Consider the following 25,021-nt stretch of genomic DNA (forward strand, 5'->3'; position numbering starts at 1 on the left):
GAGGATCTTTTTTGTTTCATTATGATCCTGGGAGATGCTTGCTGGTAGCTGTGTGGAGGCTTGGGATTGAAGGATATATACCATCACTGAGGGGAAGCCTGTGAGGAGTCTGTCCTTATTAGGATCGGTGTGATCCCTAAAGCGAGCTGGCCCTTTGGGGTCTATATAAGGAGGCGAGGGGGCATTTTGGTCACTGAAGGATAGTCACCTAACGATTACCTACACATCACTACTTGTATGAGAGTGGGGTTGGAGCACTATCATATGTGTTGTTTTGGGACTTTTTTTCATGATTATTTATTTGTTTGCTGTTGGCTCTGGATATTTATTAGTGTTATTCACATATTTGTTGTGTGTTGTATGACACTTAACACCGTTTGCACTGTTTATGTTCCCAAGAAGAGGGAATTCACGGGTTGCACATATCCTTTATTTGGATCCCTCAAGTGTGGTTTTGGGGGAGATTGAGTGTTGTGCACTTATATCTATTTATCACATAATTTATTGATTGTCGATATTATTTAGTTTTGTTTTAGCGCTACACTGTGTTATTTATTGACACCCCATCATTGGTGCCAGCGGGTTGAATAATGCCCAAGTATCAGTGCTAGTGTAAGGAATAGTGCCCCGTCATTGGTGTCAGTGGGAGGAATAATGCCCAAGTATCAGTGCTAGTGTAAGGAATAGTGCCCCATCATTGGTGCCAGTGGGATGAATAAATGCCTCGTCATTGGTGTCAGTGGAAGGAATCGTACCCCATCATTGGTTTTGGGAGGAATTGTACCCCATTATTGCTTGTGGGAGGAATCGTACCCCATCATTGCTTGTGGGAGGAATCGTACCCCATCATTGGTGTCAGTAGGAGAAATAATGCCCAAGTATCAGTGCCAGTGGTGTGAGGAATAGTGCCTCATCATCAGTGTCAGGAATAGTGCCTCATCATCAGTGCCAGTGTGAGGAATAATGCCCCATCATCGGTATCAGTGTGAGGAATAGTGCCTCATCATCAGTGCCAGTGTGAGGAATAATGCCTCATCATCAGTGCCAGTGGAAGGACTAGTGCCCCATTATTGTTGTCAGTGGGAGGAATAATGCCTCGTATCAGTGGGAGGAATAGTGCCCCATTATTGTTGTCAGTGGGAGGAATTGTGCCCCATTATTGTTGTCAGTGGGAGGAATAATGCCTCGTATCAGTGGGAGGAATAGTGCCCCATTATTGTTGTCAGTGGGAGGAATAATGCCTCGTATCAGTGGGAGTAATAGTGCCCCATTATTGTTGTCAGTGGGAGGAATAATGCCTCGTATCAGAGGGAGGAATAGTGCCCCATTATTGGTGGCAGTGGGAGGAATAATGCCTCGTATCAGTGGGAGGAATAGTGCCCCATTATTGTTGTCAGTGGGAGGAATAGTGCCCCATTATTGTTGTCAGTGGGAGGAATAGTGCCCCATTATTGTTGTCAGTGGGAGAAATAATGCCTCGTATCAGTGGGAGGAATAGTGCCCCATTATTGTTGTCACTGGGAGGAATAATGCCTCGTATCAGAGGGAGGAATAGTGCCCCATTATTGTTGTCACTGGGAGGAATAATGCCTCGTATCAGTGGGAGGAATAGTGCCCCATTATTGTTGTCAGTGGGAGGAATAATGTCTCGTATCAGTGGGAGGAATAATGCCCCATTATTGTTGTCAGAGGGAGGAATAATGCCTCGTATCAGAGGGAGGAATAGTGCCCCATTATTATTGTCAGTGGGAGGAATAGTGCCCCATTATTGTTGTCAGTGGGAGGAATAATGCCTCGTATCAGTGGGAGGAATAGTGCCCCATTATTGTTGTCAGTGGGAGGAATAATGCCTCGTATCAGAGGGAGGAATAGTGCCCCATTATTATTGTCAGTGGGAGGAATAGTGCCCCATTATTGTTGTCAGTGGGAAGAATAATGCCTCGTAGCAGTGGGAGGAATAGTGCCCCATTATTGTTGTCAGTGGGAGGAATAATGCCTCGTATCAGAGGGAGGAATAGTGCCCCATTATTGTTGTCAGTCGGAGGAATAATGCCTCGTATCAGTGGGAGGAATAGTGCCCCATTATTGTTGTCAGTGGGAGGAATAATGCCTCGTATCAGAGGGAGGAATAGTGCCCCATTATTATTGTCAGTGGGAGGAATAGTGCCCCATTATTGTTGTCAGTGGGAAGAATAATGCCTCGTAGCAGTGGGAGGAATAGTGCCCCATTATTGTTGGCAGTGGGAGGAATAATGCCTCGTATCAGTGGGAGGAATAGTGCCCCATTATTGGTGGCAGTGGGAGGAATAATGTCTCGTATCAGTGGGAGGAATAATGCCCCATTATTGTTGTCAGTGGGAGGAATAGTGCCCCATTATTGTTGTCAGTGGGAGGAATAATGCCTCGTATCAGTGGGAGGAATAGTGCCCCATTATTGTTGTCAGTGGGAGGAATAATGCCTCGTATCAGTGGGAGGAATAGTGCCCCATTATTGGTGGCAGTGGGAGGAATAATGCCTCGTATCAGTGGGAGGAATAGTGCCCCATTATTGTTGTCAGTGGGAGGAATAATGCCTCGTATCAGTGGGAGGAATAGTGCCCCATTATTGGTGTCAGTGGGAGGAATAATGTCTCCTATCAGTGGGAGGAACAGTGCCCCAAGGGCCAGGTAAAGGCAAGCAAAGGGCCACATCTGGTCCCGGGCCACAGTTTGGAGACCACTGGTCTAGAGCAAGAGTTTGAAGGTATACATTTGTGCTGGTAATTGTTGCAGCCGTCTCCATTCTAAGGCCTCATGGACACTGCTGCTCTTTTTGGCAATTTTTTTGCCAAAGCCCCTGAACTCAATAAAGAAAAGCCTGCATGCGCATGGACGTAGGCTTTTATCAGAGTTTAGCAGCAGCAGAGTTTAGGGGATGGTAAATGTCCCTTTTCTGAATGCAGTAAACTGTTCAGGAAAGGAACGTTATGGCCAGAAACCGCCAAACGCAGCAAATGTGTGTAAACATGCCTAAGTGCGATTTTTCAATAAAATGAGTAAACTTCCGAGTGCTAAACGTGGTACCATTTTTCTACTGCCAGTAAAGTTAGTGTCACTAAACCCACAACAGTAAAATCAGTCTGTATATGCAGTAACGCATGCTTCTTATACTCACTGTGGAACCTAAGGGGTTAATCCTCTGCATTGTGTAAATAGAATGTTTGATCCTGTCTTCTCTGATCCTCCCCTTCTTCCATGTTCACAATTGATCGTACAGAGCCTTGGGGGACACCCTGCACCCACTTAAGCCGGCCATACACATATAGATTTTTGTTTGAGAGATTTCGTCTCAAGAATATTTGTTTGATTTTCTAATCATTAGTGGGGTCAAATCGATGTCTGTTTTCGACAGCAGTGATGGGAAAATTTGAAGGGGCAGGAACGAAAACGTTTCTCAATCAAACTAATTTTCGGCCAGTGTATGTGGTGATCATTCAGAAATTACATTCATTTTAAAGTGGAATGTTAAACGCAAAAGACAATTTTCAAACGACATTCGGCCATTCACCGAATGTTCAAAGAATTTTCGTACAACTTTTCGTACGAAAATCTACATGTGTATGGCCAGCTTTAGTTTGGTGTGTATTGCTAAAGAATTTTTTCTTTTTCTTGTGAGGGTGCATGTGATCAGCACAGGGCCAGTCAGCACTGTCCAGACAGAGAGGGGTTATGCAATGTCATAGGGCAGTGAGAGGAGAATGAAAACTCCTCCTACAAGCTTTAACCAATGCTCAACTGGATATTGATTGTAGTCACATGGCTGCTCTATACTGCTAATGAGAAAAGGTATTAACAGTTTATATTTACTAAAATAATTGCACTTCCATGTTGTGTGTACTGTGGGAGACCAGATATAGTGAATCCAGGGTCCTGGGTTTAGTAACAGGTCAACATCTTCAGCAGTTCCAGTGTACATGTAGCCTGAGCCCTGGCTCAATCCAACGACCGAATCCAACTTTGAAATCATGCAACTTCAAAGCCACACGTGAGTGTGATTTCATGTGCGACATGATGCACAGATGTCTATACAAGTTGCACCTGAAATCGCAAAACAAATAGTGCATTTTTTCCCCAAATCAGTGCGGCGCTGCAAAGTCAGAGCTGCACCGATTTCAACAGTTCCTTTGCCAACAATAAGGTGCAACTTGTCATGCAATTTGGAACGGTCAAATCGCATGATAAGTCAAACCAGGGAAAACAGGGTATTACATCTTGTCAGGCAGCGTGGGGGGGGGAGAACTAGATGGATTTTCAACTAGCTAGGCTTACAAAGTTTGAAGGAAAATAGGACGAAGTAGTAAATGCATTTTGCCCCCCTGGGGGGAACAAGATACTGAAAAAAAGAAGGGGGAGTTCTTTAAAACTCTGAATCTGGGGCTAAGCCCACCATTATATTCTTCGCACTGTGCAATAAGGGTCCATTCACACCAGGTGTGGTGGGACTACGTTGGGCAGTTTATTCCAGTGCAGTCTCACCACACCCCCACTGCAAAACGTGGGCCATTTCAATAAAGTTTTAAAAAAAAAGTGAACAGTTCAATGAACTTATGAACACTTCACTGGTCCAGTTGGACTGCACTGCACACCAGCCGTTACAGTGTGCATTGCAACACTTATGTTAAATGGGCAGCACAGTGGCTACATGATTAGCACTTCTGCCTCGCAGCACTAAGGGCATCGGTTCGAATCCCAACCATGGCACCACCTGCCTGGAGTTTGTATGTTCTCCCTGTGCCTGCGTGGGCTTCCTCCAGGTACTTTGGTTTACTCCCACACTCCAAAGACATGCTGGAAGGTTAATTATTCCTGTCTAAATTGGCCCTAGTATGTGTATGAGTGTGCGTTAGGGACCTTAAATTGTAAGAACTGAACTAGCAGGCAGAGGGTAAAATCCCAATCACCACTATTGTCTGTGGTCTCCCTGCACGTGCGTTACCTACTTTACGTGCCTTGCTCTGCACTGTGTGGAGGCTGGGTTTTCCTTTGTGTCAGCAACTCCAGAAAGGAGAACAGTGAGCAGTATAGTAGTGACATTCCCAAATCCCCTAAGACTAGAAACCAGAGACAGAAGTGCCATAGATCTCACACTGCGGATATACAGCTATGAGCACAGCAGTCCCTAGCCATACTCACATGCCAAGAAGGGCTCTGCTTTTTTTCAGAAGGAATCCAAGAGAAAAAGTAAATTTTTTAGTGTACTTCACAGGCACAGTTACCATTTCTAGATGTTCCTTCACTTTTTGAGTTCAGGTGTAAGAATGACCACTTCAGTCACTGACACATAGGAGCAGATAATGTGCATAAGAAAAAGCAGACACAATTATGTATCAGTTATTAAGGAAATTCTCCTTTTTAATCATTAACCTGCATTTTGATAAGGTCGGCAAAATATATGACCTGCTAGATAATAAATGCATAATTTAAAGCGGTACTAAACCCAAAAATGTAATATATTGCAGCTTACCAATCATTAGATGTGATGGTGCATTAGTTTTCTTTTTTAGGCTTTGTTTTCACCTGTTGACCTGGCCAGTGACATGCCTCCTGTATTAGCGTGCCCCCACTCTGGATGAAGGAGCACAGGGGCATCTTTAGACAGCAGCATTGTCAGTGTGTTTGCCTGCACCAGATCACATGATGCAAAACTATCATGCAATCCAGTTGGAGTGCGTTTCCAAAAATCGTGCATGCACTATTTTGGTGTGATGTGGTGCGATTTCAGTCCATTCAAAACAAATAGGCTCGAATCGCACCGCACTGATTTGCATGTAAATTGCACAGGAATGCGGTGCACATTCCTGTGCGATTCATAAGGGTTGCTTTACTAAAGGCAAATATACTGTGCACTGGAAGTGCAGTTGCTACAGAGCTTAGTAAATGAGGTAAAGTTTCACTTTGCAAAGAATACCCAATCACATGCAAGGAAAATGAAAAAAAAAAACAAAAAAAAAAAAAGCATTTTTGCTTGCACATGATTGGATGATAAAAAAAAAAAATCAACAGAGCTTCTCCTTATTTTCAGAGCTTTTCCTCTCCCTAGAGCAACTGTACTTGCAGTGCACAGACTGCTGCCTTTAGTAAATCAACTCCATACTGCGAACCTAGGCTTTCATAAATAAAAAAAAGCTGATCATTGTAAGCACCCTTGTTAGTGTTAAATGGTTTGTCTCAACTCTGTAACCGATACATTTGCTGGAGAGCTTGTTCTTTTGACAAACAGACTTACTGGCTGAATCAGCAGATGAAAGTAGAATGCCTATAAAGAAAACAAATGCAGCCATCACACTTAATAATTGGTAAGCTGCAATATAATAAATGTTTGCATTTGGGTTTAATGCCACCTTAATAATTTTTTATGTGTAATGTAAAAATAGTCCAGCAAACGTATTGTCATGGTGAGACAAAAATATTGGTTTTAATCCAAATAAACTATATGGGTATAACATAATGAATGAAGAGATCCATATTTTAGTACATGGTTTACAGCCTTGGTAATGAAGGTGTGGTAATGAAGGTGCAAGTACTAATGCAGGCCATAGGTGGGTCGAAAATCGGACGATTTTTCGGCCGAAAATAAAATCGGACGATTTTCGGATCGTTACTGGGTTAATAGGTCAGCCGTTTTTCGGTATTTTGGCAGATTTTTTTTATCGGTAAAGTTGGAATAAGATCGGGCGATTTTGCTGATCGGCCAATTTTCGCCAATTATGGGCAAATCGGACGATCTTTTTATCGATAAAAAAATCTGCGCATGAGCAGTGACCTGCAAGAGGAAGACAAAAAGAAGAAAGAAGAGGATGACGAAGAAAAAGAAGAAGAAGAAGAGGATGAAGAAGGAGGATGAAGAAGAAGGAGGATGAAGAATTTCAGTCCAGCAAAAAGTGTCCTGCAGAGAGCTCTGCTGTTTCTTTGACACTTCCTTGACATTTATAGCGGCTGCAACAATGTATCTGTTTCCGAATAAAAACATCTGTATCCGAAATGGATACAAATAGATACAATGTTGCAGCCGTTATAAATGTCAAAGAACTGTCAAAGAAATAGCGGAGCTCTCTGCAGAGACACTTTTTGCCGGCTGTAGACGGGATGAAAAATCGGCCGATTTTTTTTTTACCGTTCCTGGTAACGTCGGCCGATTGAACGACCGATTTTTAGTTTTTTTAAAGAAAAATCGTCCAGTTTTCTCCCCATCTATGGCCTGCATAAGGGTTAGGTAAAGAAATGTACACAGCAGTGTAGAATATTCTGGGGTGCAGCAGCACATCCTATTCTACAGAATTTCACATGCGATCTCACAATCGTTATTTGGGCTTACCAGTTGATCAGGACTCATTTATATACTGTATATGTGGGGTCTACTGCAAACAACTTTTTTTAGGGTTTAACCTTTTGCCAACTTCATAACGCATATATGCAGTGGCAAGAAAAGTGGGCTTTAAAGCGTTAGTAAAGTCTCTAAATATAGAAAAAAAAGTTTCCCCTTGCAAGATAAAGGCATAATGTGCTAGTAAGCATCGCCCAACACAAACTAGTCTTAAAAATGCCCCCTCCTGCTACCTATACTAGCGAACCTGTGTAAAAGAAAAAAAAAAAGCTCTATATGCTTACCTATTTTTAATCTGCTCCAGTCTGGTCACATGATCTCCTGTGTTTGTGAGTGGCAGCTGCAGAGGAGAGGAGGGGATGCTCGACAATGGCTGGGAATTCCAGGAGCTGTGACATCATTCATAGGCTCATTGTTCCAGCCTTCATCAACGCTCCCTCCTCTCCCTTGCAGCCGCCACTGATTGACACGGGGAGTCAAAGCTGTGGACCCTGTGCTAAAAGTAGGTAAGTATACAGATTTTTTTTTTTTTTTACACAGAATAGGCAGTAGGGAGGGGGAGGGGACATTTTTAATACTGGTTAGTCTTAGGTTGTAATTCTACTTTCAAGTCAAGGGCCACCAGAAGGCAGTGTTAAGTGGTTAACCTCACCGGCGCCTCCCGTCCTTTTAAGAGTTTCAGAAGCCGGGAGGGGTTTCAGGGTCATGTGACCACCATGATTCGCCATCACATGATCGGAAAAGGTCCCCATCGAAAGGGGAGATCAGGACCTTTCTGGGAGTTGCGGTCATATGTGCTGGGAGCAAGCAGGGTGCACGCTCTCAGCACATATGTATTTTCTACTTGCACGCAAATATACGGACACTCTGAGTCAAGATCCAGATGCCGAGAGGCAGCATACTTCCGTGCGATTGGCATCAAGGGGTTAAAGTAGAACTATAGGCAAAACATTTTTGTTTTCATTTTGGATACAGTAAGGGAAGATCATAATCCCTGTCAATTTGTTTTTCTTTGAAATCTGTGTCCCATTGGGGAGATTTTCCTTCACTTCCTGTACCTTAGCCAATACAGGAAGTGAGGGGAAAACCCTGCAAAGTAAGAGAATCTCTTGGGGCCCCCCAAGCCACCAGAACTAGTGTTCACATTGAAAGAGTTTCCTCTATTACTTTTCTGGGGACACTACTGTCACTTTCAATGATAATTGTAAAGAGGACAAATAGAAAGGGTGAATCTCCCTAATGGGAACACAGACAACAAAAAAAACCAATAGGTGTTCTAATCCCTCTGTTCAAAACAGAAGAGAATGATTTGCCTTTAGTTATACTTTAAGCACAAGGAGAAGCCTACAGTTGTTGATGCTTGATTATGGTACTATGACATTGCAGCCCTATTACAAAACATGCTGATGCTAGTGTATCCAGCCAGTATAAGCAGGTGGCAGTAAGAAGAGGGCTCAGAATCTAAACGGTGGGTCACATTTCATTTAGATTTCCTGTGCTTCATCCTCTGGATTCTGTGCCATAAACTGGGTAGTGGCCACTGGACCAACTAACTGGTAGCGTTCTGCAAAAGCATCAGGATCCCAGTTACCTGCAATAAAAGAATACTAAGCGTAAATCACCTTTTTTTATTCTTGTATTGTATTTGTAATTTTTACATGAAAATAATAAACAGCATCTTAAAAAAAGTATTAAATTATCCAAATAAATACATATGTGCACAGTTATCACTGTCTTTTTTCTGTACAAATTTCAGTCTAGTGGTCGTGTGGAGGAGAGAGTATTGACACACAGGTAAATTTACACTCAAAATGTAAAAAAGCACAAGAAATAAAAGTTAGGTCACCTGTAGTTAACACAAACTGAGTATATAATGAACAAATTCATAATCAATATTACCTACCTTGAAAAAAAAAGATGCTTATTGGGACTTTTAATGTGTTGGGCAGCCCTTCCTATCCAGGGAACAGGAAGGTAGAGTCAAACATGACTGATCTACTGATCATTTTAAAAGTCCTTGCAAATAGTACTGAAGTAATAATGCCGGATCTTCCTGGGAGAAAGTTCATGCACAAAATAACGCAAGTATGGTCTATATAGTGTGCACATTTACACATGTAAAATTTCTTATAATCTACTATTCAAGAGGGAGTTGTGATTTATGTACCTAAACCCATCCTCCATGACTAAGCTCTAGGGGTGGGACGAAACGTGTCGGGGCGTAGCTCAGACTGAGCTGGCTGAGGCATTTGTAGTAAGATCGGCAATCACCCTTGCAGCATCCACAGGACACAGTTGTGGTAGCCTGAGCAGATACTCAAAAGTTTTTTCAAGTTATGCACCCAAGCACCTAAAATACTGACCTGTAATGCAGATTGGTTTTTCTAAACATGGCACTAATTTACTGAAAGAAAACAAAAACACACTAGAATACATGAAAACATGGTGTTTTTGAGCTCATTGACACTAGTGGCAAGGACTGCCACTCCTCTGAAAAACAGTGTGGATAGCTTTTCAGAGGCATTTGACAGGCATTGAGGAGGCGATATGTCACCTCATTACTGCCCGTTTTAAACCCTGAATGCTGCACTGCATTGCACATGGCTGTGGGGTGGTTGAAGAGCACCCCCATTCACTTGAATTGGTGGTATTTGGTGAGTGGTAGCGACGCCAATCACGACAGGGGGTTATAATTTCTGCTGCTGCCTTTCAGCTAAATGGGGAGTGGTTGGGGGGTGGGGGAAGTTAAACTGTGGCTCAAGCATGTCATTTTACAGCCCCCTAATTACAAGTGTGAACAAGCCCTTTGACACCTTGAGACAGGAAGTGTGTAACTTGTTAGATCTCCAAGTGAAATAAAAGGAAAAAAAGCCTAAAAAAAGGAAACCAATTCAGCCATCACATCTAAGGAACGGTAAGCTGCAATTTATTACATTTTTGTTTTTGGGTTTATTACCGCTTTAATGTAGTTTTCACTAATGAAAATCTCTGATTTCTTATATGTCTAGTGCAGCCTTTTTCAACCAGGGTGCCCAGGCACTCTGGGGTCCCTTCAGGGGTGCCTTGGCAAAATGCCTACAAATTGCCCAAAAACTGTATACAAACCAGCAGGTGGATCAAGCCTGCATTTTAGTTACACAAAGCCACAGATTTCAATGTGTACCATGACAACTTTCTAATCGCCGACAACATAAAAAAACCAATGATGTTATTAGTTGATAAGAAAGGACATTGGGCACCTGCACAGCATCCTTGCTTGCTCCTCCCCTGCCCCTCTCCGTCAGCACTGGGGTCACATTAGCTGAATGAGAATGAGAGAAACCAAGGGAGAAGAGAAACAACGCAATACTAGTCAGTACCAGTGTGCAAAGGTGTATTTGCGCTGGAAGAATAAATGAACTAGGACATTGGGTGTCCCACATGTGCAGATGTTGCTGTGTTCTGTAAAACTATTAGTTTAGTTGTTTACACTTTGTAATGGGTGTCTCCAGATTGTGCAAAATTTTAAAAGGTGCCTCAAGATTAAGCAGAATTTTAAAGGGTGCCTTGTCTGACAAAAGGTTGAGAAACACTGGTCTAGTGTAAAGTGCCAGGAATTTATACTAGATTTGCTACAAAATTGATCTATTGTTTAACAAACAGAAGCTGTTTTTTGATTTTTTTATTATTAAAATTGCCTTTTTCTTTCATTCTGCAGCCAGGCACAGTATGTATGGTTTGTATTCCTGAGAAGATTTGTCTGCAGATGAAGATTCCCCAGACTCCTTTACCCTTGTTCCTGTAATTGGCTTACTAGCTGTCTAAGGTTTTTCAGAGTTTGCAGTCAGATTACAGGCAATTGTTGGTGGAGGTTGTCAACAAAATGTATTTTCAATAGTGCTAAATGTATCCCTGCATTTGTATAATTTTAGGTCCGAATGAATGTATAGTAGTATGTAAAGAAGCCCTTTCTGAGGGGCATCCTTGTTTTTGAACTTCAATTTTATCTGGAGGAAAATAAATTGAATCTCCAAACACGGAAAGGTTTCTTCACAGTGAGAGCTGTGAAAATGTGGAATAGACTCCCTCAAGAGTTGGTTCTGGCCAGCTCAGTGGATTGCTTATAAAAGGCCTGGATTCTTTCTTGGATGCACAGAATATAACTGGATACTAACATACAGTCAAGTCCATAAATATTGGGACATCGACACAATTCTAACATTTTTGGCTCTATACACCACCACAATGGATTTGAAATGAAACGAACAAGATGTGCTTTAACTGCAGACTGTCAGCTTTAATTTGAGGGTATTTACATTTAAATCAGGTGAACGGTGTAGGAATTACAACAGTTTGCATATGTGCCTCCCACTTGTTAAGGGACCAAAAGTAATGGGACAATTGGCTTCTCAGCTGTTCCATGGCCAGGTGTGTGTTATTCCCTCATTATCCCAATTACAATGAGCAGATAAAAGGTCCAGAGTTCATTTCAAGTGTGCTATTTGCATTTGGAATCTTTTGCTGTCAACTTTTAAGATGAGATCCAAAGAGCTGTCACTATCAGTGAAGCAAGCCATCATTAGGCTGAAAAAACAAAACGAACCCATCAGAGAGATAGCAAAAACATTAGGTGTGGCCAAAACAACTGTTTGGAACATTCTTAAAAAGAAGGAACGCACCGGTGAGCTCAGCAACACCAAAAGACCCGGAAGACCACGGAAAACAACTGTGGTGGATGACCAAAGAATTCTTTCCCTGGTGAAGAAAACACCCTTCACAACAGTTGGCCAGATCGAGAACACTCTCCAGGAGGTAGGTGTATGTGTGTCAAAGTCAACAATCAAGAGAAGACTTCACCAGAGTGAATACAGAGGGTTCACCACAAGATGTAAACCATTGGTGAGCCTCAAAAATAGGAAGGCCAGACTAGAGTTTGCCAAACGACATCTAAAAAAGCCTTCACAGTTCTGGAACAACATCCTATGGACAGATGAGACCAAGATCAACTTGTACCAGAGTGATGGGAAGAGAAGAGTATGGAGAAGGAAAGGAACTGCTCATGATCCTAAGCATACCACCTCATCAGTGAAGCATGGTGGTGGTAGTGTCATGGCGTGGGCATGTATGGCTGCCAATGGAACTGGTTCTCTTGTATTTTGTGATGATGTGACTGCTGACAAAAGCAGCAGGATGAATTCTGAAGTGTTTCGGGCAATATTATCTGCTCATGTTCAGCCAAATGCTTCAGAACTCATTGGACGCCGCTTCACAGTGCAGATGGACAATGACCCAAAGCATACTGCAAAAGCAACCAAAGAGTTTTTAAGGGAAAAAAGTGGAATGATATGCAATGGCCAAGTCAATCACCTGACCTGAATCCGATTGAGCATGCATTTCACTTGCTGAAGACAAAACTGAAGGGAAAATGCCCCAAGAACAAGCAGGAACTGAAGACAGTTGCAGTAGAGGCCTGGCAGAGCATCACCAGGAATGAAACCCAGCGTCTGGTGATGTCTATGTGTTCCAGACTTCAGGTTGTAATTGACTGCAAAGGATTTGCAACCAAGTATTAAAAAGTGAAAGTTTGATTTATGATTATTATTCTGTCCCATTACTTTTGGTCCTTAACAAGTGGGAGGCACATATGCAAACTGTTGTAATTCCTACACTGTTCACCTGATTTGGATGTAAATACCCTCAAATTTAATCTGACAGTCTGCAGTTAAAGCACATCTTGTTCATTTCATTTCAAATCCATTGTGGTGGTGTATAGAGCCAAAAATGTTAGAATTGTGTCAATGTCCCAATATTTATGGACCTGACTGTATATAGGTAAAGTTGATCCAGGGAATATCCGATTGCCTCTCGGGGATCAGGAAGGATTTTTTTTCCCTGCAGGAGCAAATTGGATCATGCTTTAGTGGGGTTTTTTGCCTCTCTGGATCAACTGTGGGTATAGGATTATAACTTTTTTTTCTTTTTTTTTTAATGGTTGAACTGGATGGACTGTTGTCTTTTTTCAGCCAGACTAACTATGTCATTTAGTGCTGCATACACTGATATGAACTATCCCCTGCAGTTTCAAGTAGGAGAGCTGTGTTTTATCACTGAAAACTGTATGCATATTAACAAGGATTTAGCTGCTGAGAGCTGCTGCCTTCACTTTATTCTTTAGCATCACCCTGTGTAAATCAGTACTGGCACAGTGGAGTCCATATATCCAGAGCTGTAACTTTGGTGACTTCTGTCACACAGGCCTTTGCTTTCACTTACGGAAGCTGAGCAAAGTGGCAAGGAAGTGATAGGAAGGTAAGTATAACACACACACACACACACACACACACACACACACACACACACACACACACACACACACACACACACACACACGTCTGTGCACTGCATGTATCTCTTTTTTCCTACTGAACATTTTCTACTTGTAAAAAAAAAAGTATATATGTCTGTGGAGGTGTAAATTAATGTGAACCCTGTATAAGCAAAGAACAGATCCACCTTACCCTACATAGGAGTCTATCACCATTCCAGTGTACAAAGCTGTGTCCACAGGTGTGCTTCTCAAGTTGGGGGGAGAGCGGAAAAGGGGAGAAGGGAGGAGGGGAGGAGGGGAGAGGGGAAGGGGGAGGAGAGGGGAGGGAGAGCTGTGCAATAGTGTGGCCCAAGACTGGAAACGATCATTATGGGTACATATTTAGCACCCCATAGTGGTCTGATAGGCGCTTTAGAGTGTGGCACTAGGGGTCAGTGGAGGAGCCAATGCTATTGGGGGAAGAGAAGCCACAGCTTAGGCCAAAGGCAGCTGTAGAGACTGACAGCAACTTTGCACGAGCCCACGTTCTATTTTAACCTGGTGCTCTTGCAAGAAAAATAGCCAGCCCTCTGCACCCTTAGCTCCTATTCATGTCACATGCGTTAACGTGCCTTGCATTAAGGCAGCACATTCATTTGAATTTAAATTATTTTTATTTATTTTTTCACAACACTGTCGGAAGGGGGGCTTTGGTAAAATATCATGGGTCTAAATAGACCCCTGATGGCTCACTTTTGAGACAGAGAAAGGGAACGAGGCCGTAGATTCCTCCATCCCTTTCTCTGCAGCCACTGGACAGTGAATGAATAGAAAACACTTTTACAGAGGCTCTTGTTCATTCACAAACTGAAGCAGAGTAAATACACCGATCACTCATTCTGTTCATTCGGGAAAGAAAGGGAGGTCGATAAAACAGGACATATTTACCAGTCCCTTCCCCCACTCTCAATCCTGAAAAAAAATCTCTTGCCTGTGTGCCTGCAGCAGCCGTCAGGAGAGGAAGGAAGGTGTCTGGGCAGCAGGGGAATCAAATCCAGGACAAAAAGGAGTGTGTCTCTCCTTGCAGTAGCTGAAAGCTGGCGTGAGGGAAAGAAGGAGAAGCCAGCTTTCAGCTGCAAGGAGAGACACACAGGGAATCAGTTCTTGTAATTGTTGTTCAGTAATTGCCCCCGGTACAGGAGGAGCAGTGCTACCCCCTTATCAGCAGCCCTGCCATCAGGGAGGTGTGTGATTGGCCCCAAATTTATTCTGCAGCATGAGAACGACCCCAAACATGAAGCCAATGTCATTACCACCTGCCCACCGGTCACATGAAATATATCACGAGTGGGAGGCAGGTGCAGGCACAATCACATTTCTACATGATCAGTTTTCATCAGACCCCTGCTGACTGTGATTGGACACAGCCCAAGTTTGGCAGCTGATTTCAGCCAATGATTTTGGAAGGCTGTGTCCAATCACACACAAAATTCTGTGTACAGGGTACAGTGATCTGGCTATTTTTTTCTGCCTGCAAAGCAGGGAGAAAAAAAAAAGCCATATAGTAAAGTAAAAGCAGTACATATTACACATAGTTAGGCACACAATTAACCTCTTAAATGCCCCTAGATGTTAATCCCTTCTCAGCCAGTGACATTAGTACAATGACAGTGTACTGGTGCACTGATCATTATTGATGTCCGTTTCAGTGCACCTCCTGGCCAGCGTCAGCTAGCACCAGATTGCCCACCACACTATTACAATCCCACTATAAGTTACTGATCACCGCCATTACCAGTATAGTGTCATAGCTGCATAAATTCCAGTATACCGTATATACCATTGTTTGTAGAAACTATAACTTCCGCCCAAACCCACTAAATATACACTTATTGGAATTTCTTTTTTTTTCTTCTTTTTTTTACCAAAGACGTAGCAAAATACATTTTTTACTAAATCTATGGAGAAATTCGATTTTTTGATTTGATAGGTTTTATAACAGAAAGTAAATAAATCTTTTTTTTTCCAAAATTTTTATTTATATAATAAAAAAAAATAAAAAGCCCTTTAGTGATCAAATACCACTAAATGAAAGCTCTATCTGTGTGAAAAAAAATGTTATAAATTGAATTTGCGTACAGTGTTACATGACCGTAAAATTGCCAGTTAAAGTAGTACAGTTCTGAATAGCAAAAAAAATCTAGTTGTGAAGGTGGTAAAACTTTCCGGAGGTCAAGTGGTTAAAGTTGGGATCCTTGCAGAGCCTGGACTAGCTCTGTGATATCAGCCAACAGCGGGCTTTAGGCTCACAAGAGTGCAGAAATATGTGCGCTTCTATGACTCAGAAGAGAAGTATAGCCACAAATTCTTTGGCCATACTTCTCCTTTACACTAGAATTTTAGTTGGTCTTTAAGGGAGAGTGCTACATTTTCTCTGGACATCTTGGCAATTGAAAAACCAAATGAATACAGATATGTATAACAGTCTCTGAGAGAGAGCAACTTTGTGCTAGTCTAGGTTCCACACCTATTCATAATAAAGTAATTTATATGCTTTGGAAATACAGTACATTGGTAGAAAACTATAAAGGGGAATGAAAATGCAGTGAGATGTCCCTGGTCTTTTTCCAGCAGCATGGGTTAATACTGTAGCACCCAGAAAGAGGGGTGAGGTCACTGCTGTGGACCTTACACTTTCTGCCATTTCTGCAATTTTCCGAAAGTTCAATTAATATCATGAAAAGGACACAAGAGATTAATGGGACTGCACATGAGTAGGTGGGAGCTATTAAGGCTGCAATACTGTCCCTATGAAACCCTCCAACAATCCCCAAAATAATTGTTCTGTCATCTCTTCATCATGAAATCATTCAAATACAAGTTACCCAGCTATATCAACAATTGAAGATTTCAGTTTTTTTTATTATTTAATTGTACACCACACAGAAATATAGAAAAGTACTACAAACTTACAAGTTTCCCCATATGCTGTATCTTTGATTTCTCAGAGCAGTGTTTCTCAACCTTTTTTCAGTAAAGGCACACTTCAAAATTCTGCACAAAGTGTAAAAAACTAAACTAACAGCTTTATAGAATGCAGCAACATCTGCACATGTGGGACACCCAAAGTCAGAGGTGATTTATTCTTTCAAAGAAAATACACCTTTGCACACTGGTACTGAGCAGTAGTTGGGTTTCTTCAGGGGTGCCTTGGCAAAATGCCTAAAAATTGCCCAAGAGTTGTATACACACCAGCAGATGGATAAAGCCTGCCTTTTAGTTACACAAAGCCACAGGTTTCATTGTGCACCATTACACCTTTCTAGCTGCTGACTACATAAAAAAAAAGCAATGTCTTTAGTTGATAAGGACTTAGGGCACCTGCACAGCATCTTTGCTTGTCCCTCCCCTGCTCCTCTCCATCAGCACTGGGGTCACACTACCTGAGTGAGAGAGAGAGAAACTGAAGGCATCCTGGCTGAAAAAGGCTTTCTTAGAGGAACTCAGAATCTTGAAGATTGTACCACATTGAGGAGATGGGCTTTGTCCCTATAATATGTAAAACTATTACAGAACTGATTCCCCAAATACATCATACAGAAATAATACAGTGCATTGAAAAAGTATTCATATCCCTTGAAATTTACCACATTTTGTCATGTTGCAACCAAAAACGTAAATGTATTTTATTGGGATTTTATGTGATTAAGCAACACAAAGTGGCACATAATTGTGAAGTGGAATTAAAATGATAAATGGTTTTCAAATTAATAAAAAAAAAAAAATATCTGAAAAGTGTGGCATGCATTTGTATTCAGCCCCTTTACTCTGATACCCCTAACTAAAATCTAGTGGAACCAATTGCCTTCAGAAGTCACCTAATTAGTAAATAGAGTCTACCTGTGTGTAATTTAATCTTAGTATAAATACAGCTGTTCTGTGAAGCCCTCAGAAGTTTAAGAGAACATTAGTGAACAAACAGCATCATGAAGGCCAAGGAACACACCAGACAGGTCAGGGATAAAGGTGTGGAGAAGTTTAAAGCAGGGTTAGGTTATAAAAAAAGATCCCAAGCTTTGAACATCTCATGGAGCACTGTTCAATCCATCATCCAAAATGGAAAGAGTATGGCACAACTGCAAACCTACCAAGACATGGCTGTCCACCTAAACTGACAGGCCGGGTAAGGAGAGCATTAAATCAGAGAAGCAGCCAAGAGGCCCATGGTAATCTGGAGTAGCTGCAGAGATCCAAAGCTCAGGTGGGAGCATTTCTCCACAGGACAACTATTAGTCGTGCACTCCACAAAGCTGGCCTTTATGGAAGAGTGGCAAGAAGAAAGCCATTGTTAAAAGAAAGCCATAAGAAGTCCCGTTTGCAGTTTTGCAAGAAGCCAAGTGGAGGACACAGTAAACATGTGGAAAAAATTGACAGATTGAACTTTTTGACCTAAAACCAAAATGCTATGTGTGGTGGAAAACTAACACTGCACATCACCCTGAACACACCACTCCAACCGTGAAACATGGTGGTGGCAGCATCAAGTTGTGGAGATGCTTTTCTTTAGCAGGGACAGGGAAGCTGGTCAGAGTTGATGAGAAAATGGATCGAGCCAAATACAGGGCAATCTTAGAAGAAAACCTGTTAGAGTCTGCAAAAGACTTGAGACTGGGGCAGAGGTTCACCTTCCAGTAGGACAACGACCCTAAACATACAGCCAGAGCTACAATGGAAGCATATTCATGTGTTAGAATGGCCCAGTCAAAGTCCAGACCTAAAGCCAATTGAGAATCTGTGGCAAGACTTGAAAATTGCGGTTCACAGATGCTCTCCATCCAATCTGTCAGAGCTTGAGCGATTCTGCAAAGAACAATGGGCAAAAATTTCACTCTAGAAGTGCAAAGCTGGTAGAGACATCCCCAAAAAGACTTGCAGCTGTAATTGCAGCAAAAGGTGGTTCTACAAAAGTACTGACTCGGGGGCTGAATACAAATGCATGCCGCACTTTTCAGATATTTGTTTGTAAGACATTTTGAAAACCATTTATCATTTTCCTTCCACTTCACAATTATGTGCCACTTTGTGTTGGTCTATCACATAAAATGCCAATAAAATACATTTACGTTTTTGGTTGTACAATGACAAAACGTGGACAATTTCACGGGGTATGAATACTTTTTCAAGGCACTGTAAATACAAAATATTCAGTAATGCTCCTTAGGCCTGAATAAATGTTTTGGCACCTCTGAATCTGGAATTGCTGTGCAATACCAAATTCTCCCAAAATGTATCCTTACGGTCAATGCTACAGTCAAAGCTTTTGGCAAATTCTAAAGCTAGGAGTACACCCTATAAAAATTATGTCTAAAATACATAAAACTTCAATGCCTTTGTAAGCAGATACATCTACCATTCCAACCATTCTGTACATAATTGCCAGGTAGATATGGAATGCCAACTTCTTCATTCATATGTGGGATTATTACCAGTAGATTGGTCTAACACTTTCCAGAGTCATCTTTATCAACATCCATCTTATGTGTGCGGTCTGAACATTTCCTACATTTATTGGCATTGTACATCTCTATCTCTTCAGATACATTACATACCCAAAGATTCCTCCTCAGGGAGCAGATCAGCTTTGGTGTTTGGATTCTGCATGTAGACCAAGATTTGATATCTGTGATAACCTGTGCCCTTGGGAGGAGTCGGAGCACTGTATTCTGGTGAGGAAAAAAAACAGTATAATCAGTCAGAATTTTAGTATAAAGTAAAAAATCCTACTTTTCATAACCAGATCTGTATTGGCAGGAGTTAGGGCCCCATTTAAAAAGCAGCAGTATGCTGCTCTGTTGTTTAAAAAAACAATACTGGAACACTTAGAAAGTACACCAATGTGCTTTATGAATATGCATTACACTCCGCAAGCTGAGCGCTATTCATTCCAATGAGTGAAAGATCAAAAGCGAAAGGAGTGACCTGTCAAAGTCATTTGATCAGCCTCTTCTCCAATTACCTAGATCGCTTAGTAGCACTAGGACTTCTGTTAATAGGCGTGGGGCTTGTGTCAATGGCATCAGTTTGAAATGCTTCTTTGATTATTAGGAATTCATCTGACCTTCATGTGACTTTTATTTGACCTGCTTCAAGCAGGTTCTGCATTTCCAATCACGTCTATGGGAATGAAAATGAAGTCACTTAAAGAGAAGCTCATTGTTACAAGCTCTTATACAAGTTGTGATTTTTGGCCTTCAATATAAATATATATATATATAAATAGGACCCTTAGCATTTTTTATTTATATTATTATTATGCAGGATTTATATAGCGCCAACAGTTTGCTCAGCGATATAACGGGAGACAATACAGTTCAATACAAGAGGGTTAGGAGGGCCCTGCTCCTTGGAGCTTACAATCTAGGAGGGATGGGCTAGTGGTACAAAAGGTAGTAACTGTGGGGGATGGACTGGTAGGAGGAGTAGAAGATTCCATTATTAGCTGAGGGCAGGATAGGCTTCCCTGAAGAGATAGGTTTTCAGAGATCGCCTAAAAGTGAGCAGAGTAGGCGATAGTCTGATAAATTGGGGTAGAGAGTTCCAGAGGATGGGGGAAGATCTGGAGAAGCCCTGGAGATGAGCATGGGAGGAGAGACAAGGGAGCTGGAGAGCAGGAGGTCGTGTGAGGAGCGGAGAGTACGGTTTGGGTGATATTTGGAGACAAAATTGTGATGTAATTTGGGACAGAGTTATGAATGGCTTTATATGGTATTTTTAATGTTTTTAATTTTATCCGTTGGGCAATGGGAAGCCAGTGGATGGATTGGCAGAGAGGGGTGGCAGATACGGAACGGTTAGTAAGGTGGATGAGTCTGGCAGCAGCATTCATGATAGACTGAAGAGGGGATAGCCTGCGATGAGGTAGGCCAATGAGGAGGGAGTTACAATAGTCAAGGCGAGAGATAACAAGGGAGTGAATAAGTTGCTTAGTAGTTTCCGAGTTTAAGAATGGGCATATCTTGGAGATGTTGCAGAGGTGAAGCCTACAAGATTTGGACAGCGATTGGATTTGGGGCTGAAAGGAGAGATGGGATTCTAGGATTACACCTAGTACCCTGTGTTATTGTGTTATTGATCTTGATGGAGAAGTCAGGAGAGGGGGCATTTGTCTTGTGAATGAAGATGAAGGGCCATATGGTCTAAAGCAGAGGTTATCAGCTCTCATAAGCCAAAGGGACCCTCAAATGTGATTCATGACATTATCAAAAAAGGACCTCACATAATGTTCAATATATGTAAGGCTTGAGAGGAAGACCTATAAGAGGAAAAGAGAGTGTGGACATGCATTTTTGGCTAGGGAAATACTGCAGAAGACAATACAAAGCTTGGAAAGTGTTACATGAGACTAGTAGAGATCAATGCTATTACACTAATCAATGTTCCCACTACAAACTGCTGGGGTTCAAGGGCCGCATATCATTGACCAAAGGATCGCATGTGGCCCTTGGGTTGAAGGTTGCGCACCAGACATGTAAAATATGCTCTGGACACTGTAATAAAAGCAATGAAAAGATTCAATTTGTCTTGCTGTGACTCGCCTTGTACTTGGAGGACAATTCTGGTTTCAAACCATCCCACTCTCAGAAGGGAGCAGTGCTGTATACAGCCTTATAGAAGTATCTTAGGCCACATGCATGCAGGGTGCTTAGTACATGAAATTCTGGTGTTTTCGTACAGGCGAAAACCATAAGTCCACCGTCCAGCCCTGCTGCTGGCAAACTGAAAAACTCTATGAGAAAATGAAGGCTGTTGCAGCTAGACAGGTCTGGTAGGAGTGGTAAAAACATTTAGGGTAGTATGAACCCAAGGACAAATGCCCAGGATGCAAGAAGTTACAGATATTTGGTCCTAGGTTCACACTGGCAAAAGATTTAGTACCACATGGTGCACCATCCAACCACAGCAGCTTTTAGCCTCCCATAGAGTTTTACAGGCTGCTGGCACTGGGCACCTGTGTTCTGCACCCACAAGAAACAAATCTCATGCACAGAGGCTAAAAGACCAGTGTGCATGAGGCCTTAAAGAAAACTGGCTTTACTAAGGCAGCTTTACTGTACACAATATTTTTAAGCCCTGGTTCACACCGCTCAGGTGCGACATGCGATTTACACATTGCACCTGAAGTTGCATCTAATGTATTTCTATGGCACTGTTTTAAAAGGTGCGAAGTCAAATAGCACAATTTGAAAAATAGTTTCTGCATTACTTTTTCACTACTTCAGTGCAATTCAACTGTCATAGAGTATACGATAAATGGCACTGAAATCGCACCTGTGCCAAATTCATGTGGTACTTTGAAGTTGTGCTTTAAATGGGTCTAAATCGCACCACTTTGAAATCACATTTGGCGTGAACCAGGGCTTCATGACAGATTAGCCCTTATGATAATCAGCTCATTACAGCTTCTGTACTCTGGAAGGGAAGAGCAAGGGCGAGTTGAGCTGCTGAGTTACTCTGGAAGGGGAGAGCAAGGCGAGTTGAGCTGCTGAGTTACTCTGGAAGGGGAGAGCAAAGCAAGGCGAGTTGAGCTGCTGAGTCACTGCTGGGGGGGGATGATGAGCTGAGCAGTTTGGAAAAGGAATTTATTGGTTTTGCTATGATCTTTGAGGATTTATTGCTCCACAGTGCCAGAAGCTACAGAATTAATTTGGAGCTTGATTTAAAATTAATTTACTGCTTAAGAATATGTAAATATTTGAATGCCCGTATCCTGGTCACAGGTTCACTTTAAACACTCAATCTTACCTGATAAAATTCTCCCTGAAAGACTTTTCCCAGTCTGAAGATCTTCACCCTTAATAAAAAGATGTATTTTCATTATGCAAATAATATTTTTCAAATCATGCTTTTAGTTCTAGAATGCCTTCACTAGATTATTATTCTCTTTCTGCACTCCTCCTCACAAATAATGTAACTAATTAAGTAGCTAACCGGTCAATATCCAGCTGCATCCCGTACCTAGTTAAAGCAGACCTCCAGTCCCTCTCCCACTCTGGTGCCACCATGACTGTTCACCCTATTCACCCTGAGGTCATCACAGGACAAGGGGGCACTCTTTACGTCTGGAGGAAAAGAAATTTAATCTCCAAACATGGAAAGTTTTCTTCACAGTGAGAGATGTGAAAATGTGGAATAGACTCCGTCAAGAGTTGGTTCTGGCCAGCTCAGTGGATTGCTTTAAATAAGGCCTGAATTCTTTCTTGGATACACAGAATATAACTTTTTACCAACATTTATAGGTAAAGCTGATCCATGGAATATCCGATTGCCTCTCGGAGGATTAGGAAGGAATTTTTTTCCCTTGCAGGAGCGAATTGGGTCATGCTTTGCTGTTTTTTGGCCTTCCTCTGGATCAACTGTGGGTGTAGAATTATAACTTTTTAATGGTGGAACTGGATGGACTTTGTCTTTTTTCAGCCAGACTAACTATGCAACTATGTAACTATGCAACTACGACAACGTGTGCACAGAAGGCCTGCTGAAGGACTTCAGGTCCTGGAGGAGCCTTTTGACATCTCTGTGCACATACAGGAGATTTCCTGTGGACCAGAAATTCAACCATTTCGAAGTCTTTATGTACCTTCACTTAATTCTAAGGATTTAAACCACCAGACACTTTACTAATCATTTGAATAAGTCTTTGCCAGCGGCACGAATCAACCTGACTGGTTTGGTGACTTTGAGTACTCTAGAAAATGCACAATACTAGACAAAGTAGGACAAAGTGAATGACAATAAGAAATGGTTTCCTAGTGTGTAATCCACAACTCTCCAGCTGCATTCACTAAATGTACATGTTACAGAGTTTTAGCATGAGCAGTTTGTATTCCTTAGGAAGAGAGTGGTATAAGCTGGGATTCTTTTGTACTGGCAAGAAAGCAAGTCCATTATTCCTACCTGTTTTATACCAATTGGATACATTTAACATTTTATCACAGCTCCTTGGTTTATAGCAGACTGTGTACTTGTGTTCCAGATTTTGATTATAATATTGAATGGAATTCACTTGCACTTACAAGATGTATGGTGTGTCTGTTTCACTTTCAGATTATGAACTATTGAAGTGTATTATCCTGGTGGTGTCCTTTAACACTGAAAGGTCATGCACATAAAACATTTGCATCATGAATGGTGAAAAGCACTAACTTCCCTATTTTGGCTCTGCAATCGGCTGGTGAGATCATAGATCAGTAGCAGGTAGCTGGTGAGACCATAGATCAGTAGCAGATTTTCTATTTGAAAAAAAGTCATAACTTATCTTGCTGCGTGATCCCTGCTTGCTTTTATATATAAATATGTGCACAGTATAGGGAGATGTGACATCGTATGTACTGCATAATATCAATGTCACAACAGTGAGCCAGTAAAGAGCAATGAAATGCAGAAGTGTGGGAGAAAATGTGATGACGGGGGCAGAGAAAAATGTATGCTTCATGTAGGGGATCCCTGGCACTGGCTGTGTGGGTGGCCATGTGGGAAAGCCCCACAATGGTGAAACTACTTTGCTGCATAATGCCAAGTTATTCTGCATATATATTTAGTGTGTATCTAAATAGATTTGCATGACGCAAACATAATTAGCCTTAATCTGAAAAATTAGATAACCACTAGTGCCTTTTACTTCAATATTAAAGTGCCTGAAACAAAAAAAAAACAAAACCCCCCCAAAAAATTATATATATATATATATATATATATATATATATATATTGGGGCAAAAAAGTACTTAGTCAGCCACCAATTGTGCAAGTTCTCCCACTTAAAAAGATGAGAGAGGTCTGTAATTGGCATCATAGGTAGACCTCAACTATGAGAGACAACATGAGAAAAAAAATCCAGACAATCACATTGGCTGATTTGGAAAGACTTTATTTGCAAATTATGGTGGAAAATAAATATTTGGTCAATATCTAAAGTTCATCTCAATACTTTGTTATATATCCTTTGTTGGCAATGACAAGAGGTCAAACGTTTCCTGTAAGTCTTCACAAGGTTGGCACACACTGTTGCTGGTATGTTGGCCCATTCCTCCATGCAGATCTCCTCTAGAGCAGTGATGTTTTGGGGCTGTCGCTGGGCAACACGGACTTTCAACTCCCTCCAAAGGTTTTCTATGGGGTTGAGATCTGGAGACTGGCTAGGCCACTCCAGGACCTTGAAATGCTTCTTACGAAGCCACTCCTTTGTTGCCCGGGCGGTATGTTTGGGATCATTGTCAAGTTGGAAGACCCAGCCACATTTCATCTTCAATGCCCTTGCTGATGGAAGGAGGTTTGCACACAAAATCTCACGATACATGGCCCCATTCATTCTGT

General features: G+C 41.8%; 1 protein-coding gene across 1 annotated transcript in view; it reads right to left on the reverse strand.

The window, feature by feature from the left end:
• Positions 1-6,426: 6,426 nt before the first annotated feature.
• PEBP4 (phosphatidylethanolamine binding protein 4) overlaps positions 6,427-25,021 on the reverse strand; it is a gene marked incomplete at its 5' end in the record, with an annotated part of 61,059 nt that continues 42,464 nt past the window's right edge. The window contains 3 exons of the mRNA XM_089681510.1: positions 6,427-8,954; positions 19,259-19,372; positions 22,452-22,500. Coding sequence (XP_089537636.1) covers positions 8,848-8,954; positions 19,259-19,372; positions 22,452-22,500 — 270 coding nt within the window. The remainder of the gene's footprint in view (positions 8,955-19,258; positions 19,373-22,451; positions 22,501-25,021) is intronic.

Source organism: Staurois parvus, unplaced genomic scaffold (assembly GCF_062004578.1).
Source record: "Staurois parvus isolate SC_StPar_1 unplaced genomic scaffold, SC_StPar_1.0 ptg000269l, whole genome shotgun sequence".
Classification (NCBI taxonomy): Eukaryota; Metazoa; Chordata; class Amphibia; order Anura; family Ranidae; genus Staurois; species Staurois parvus.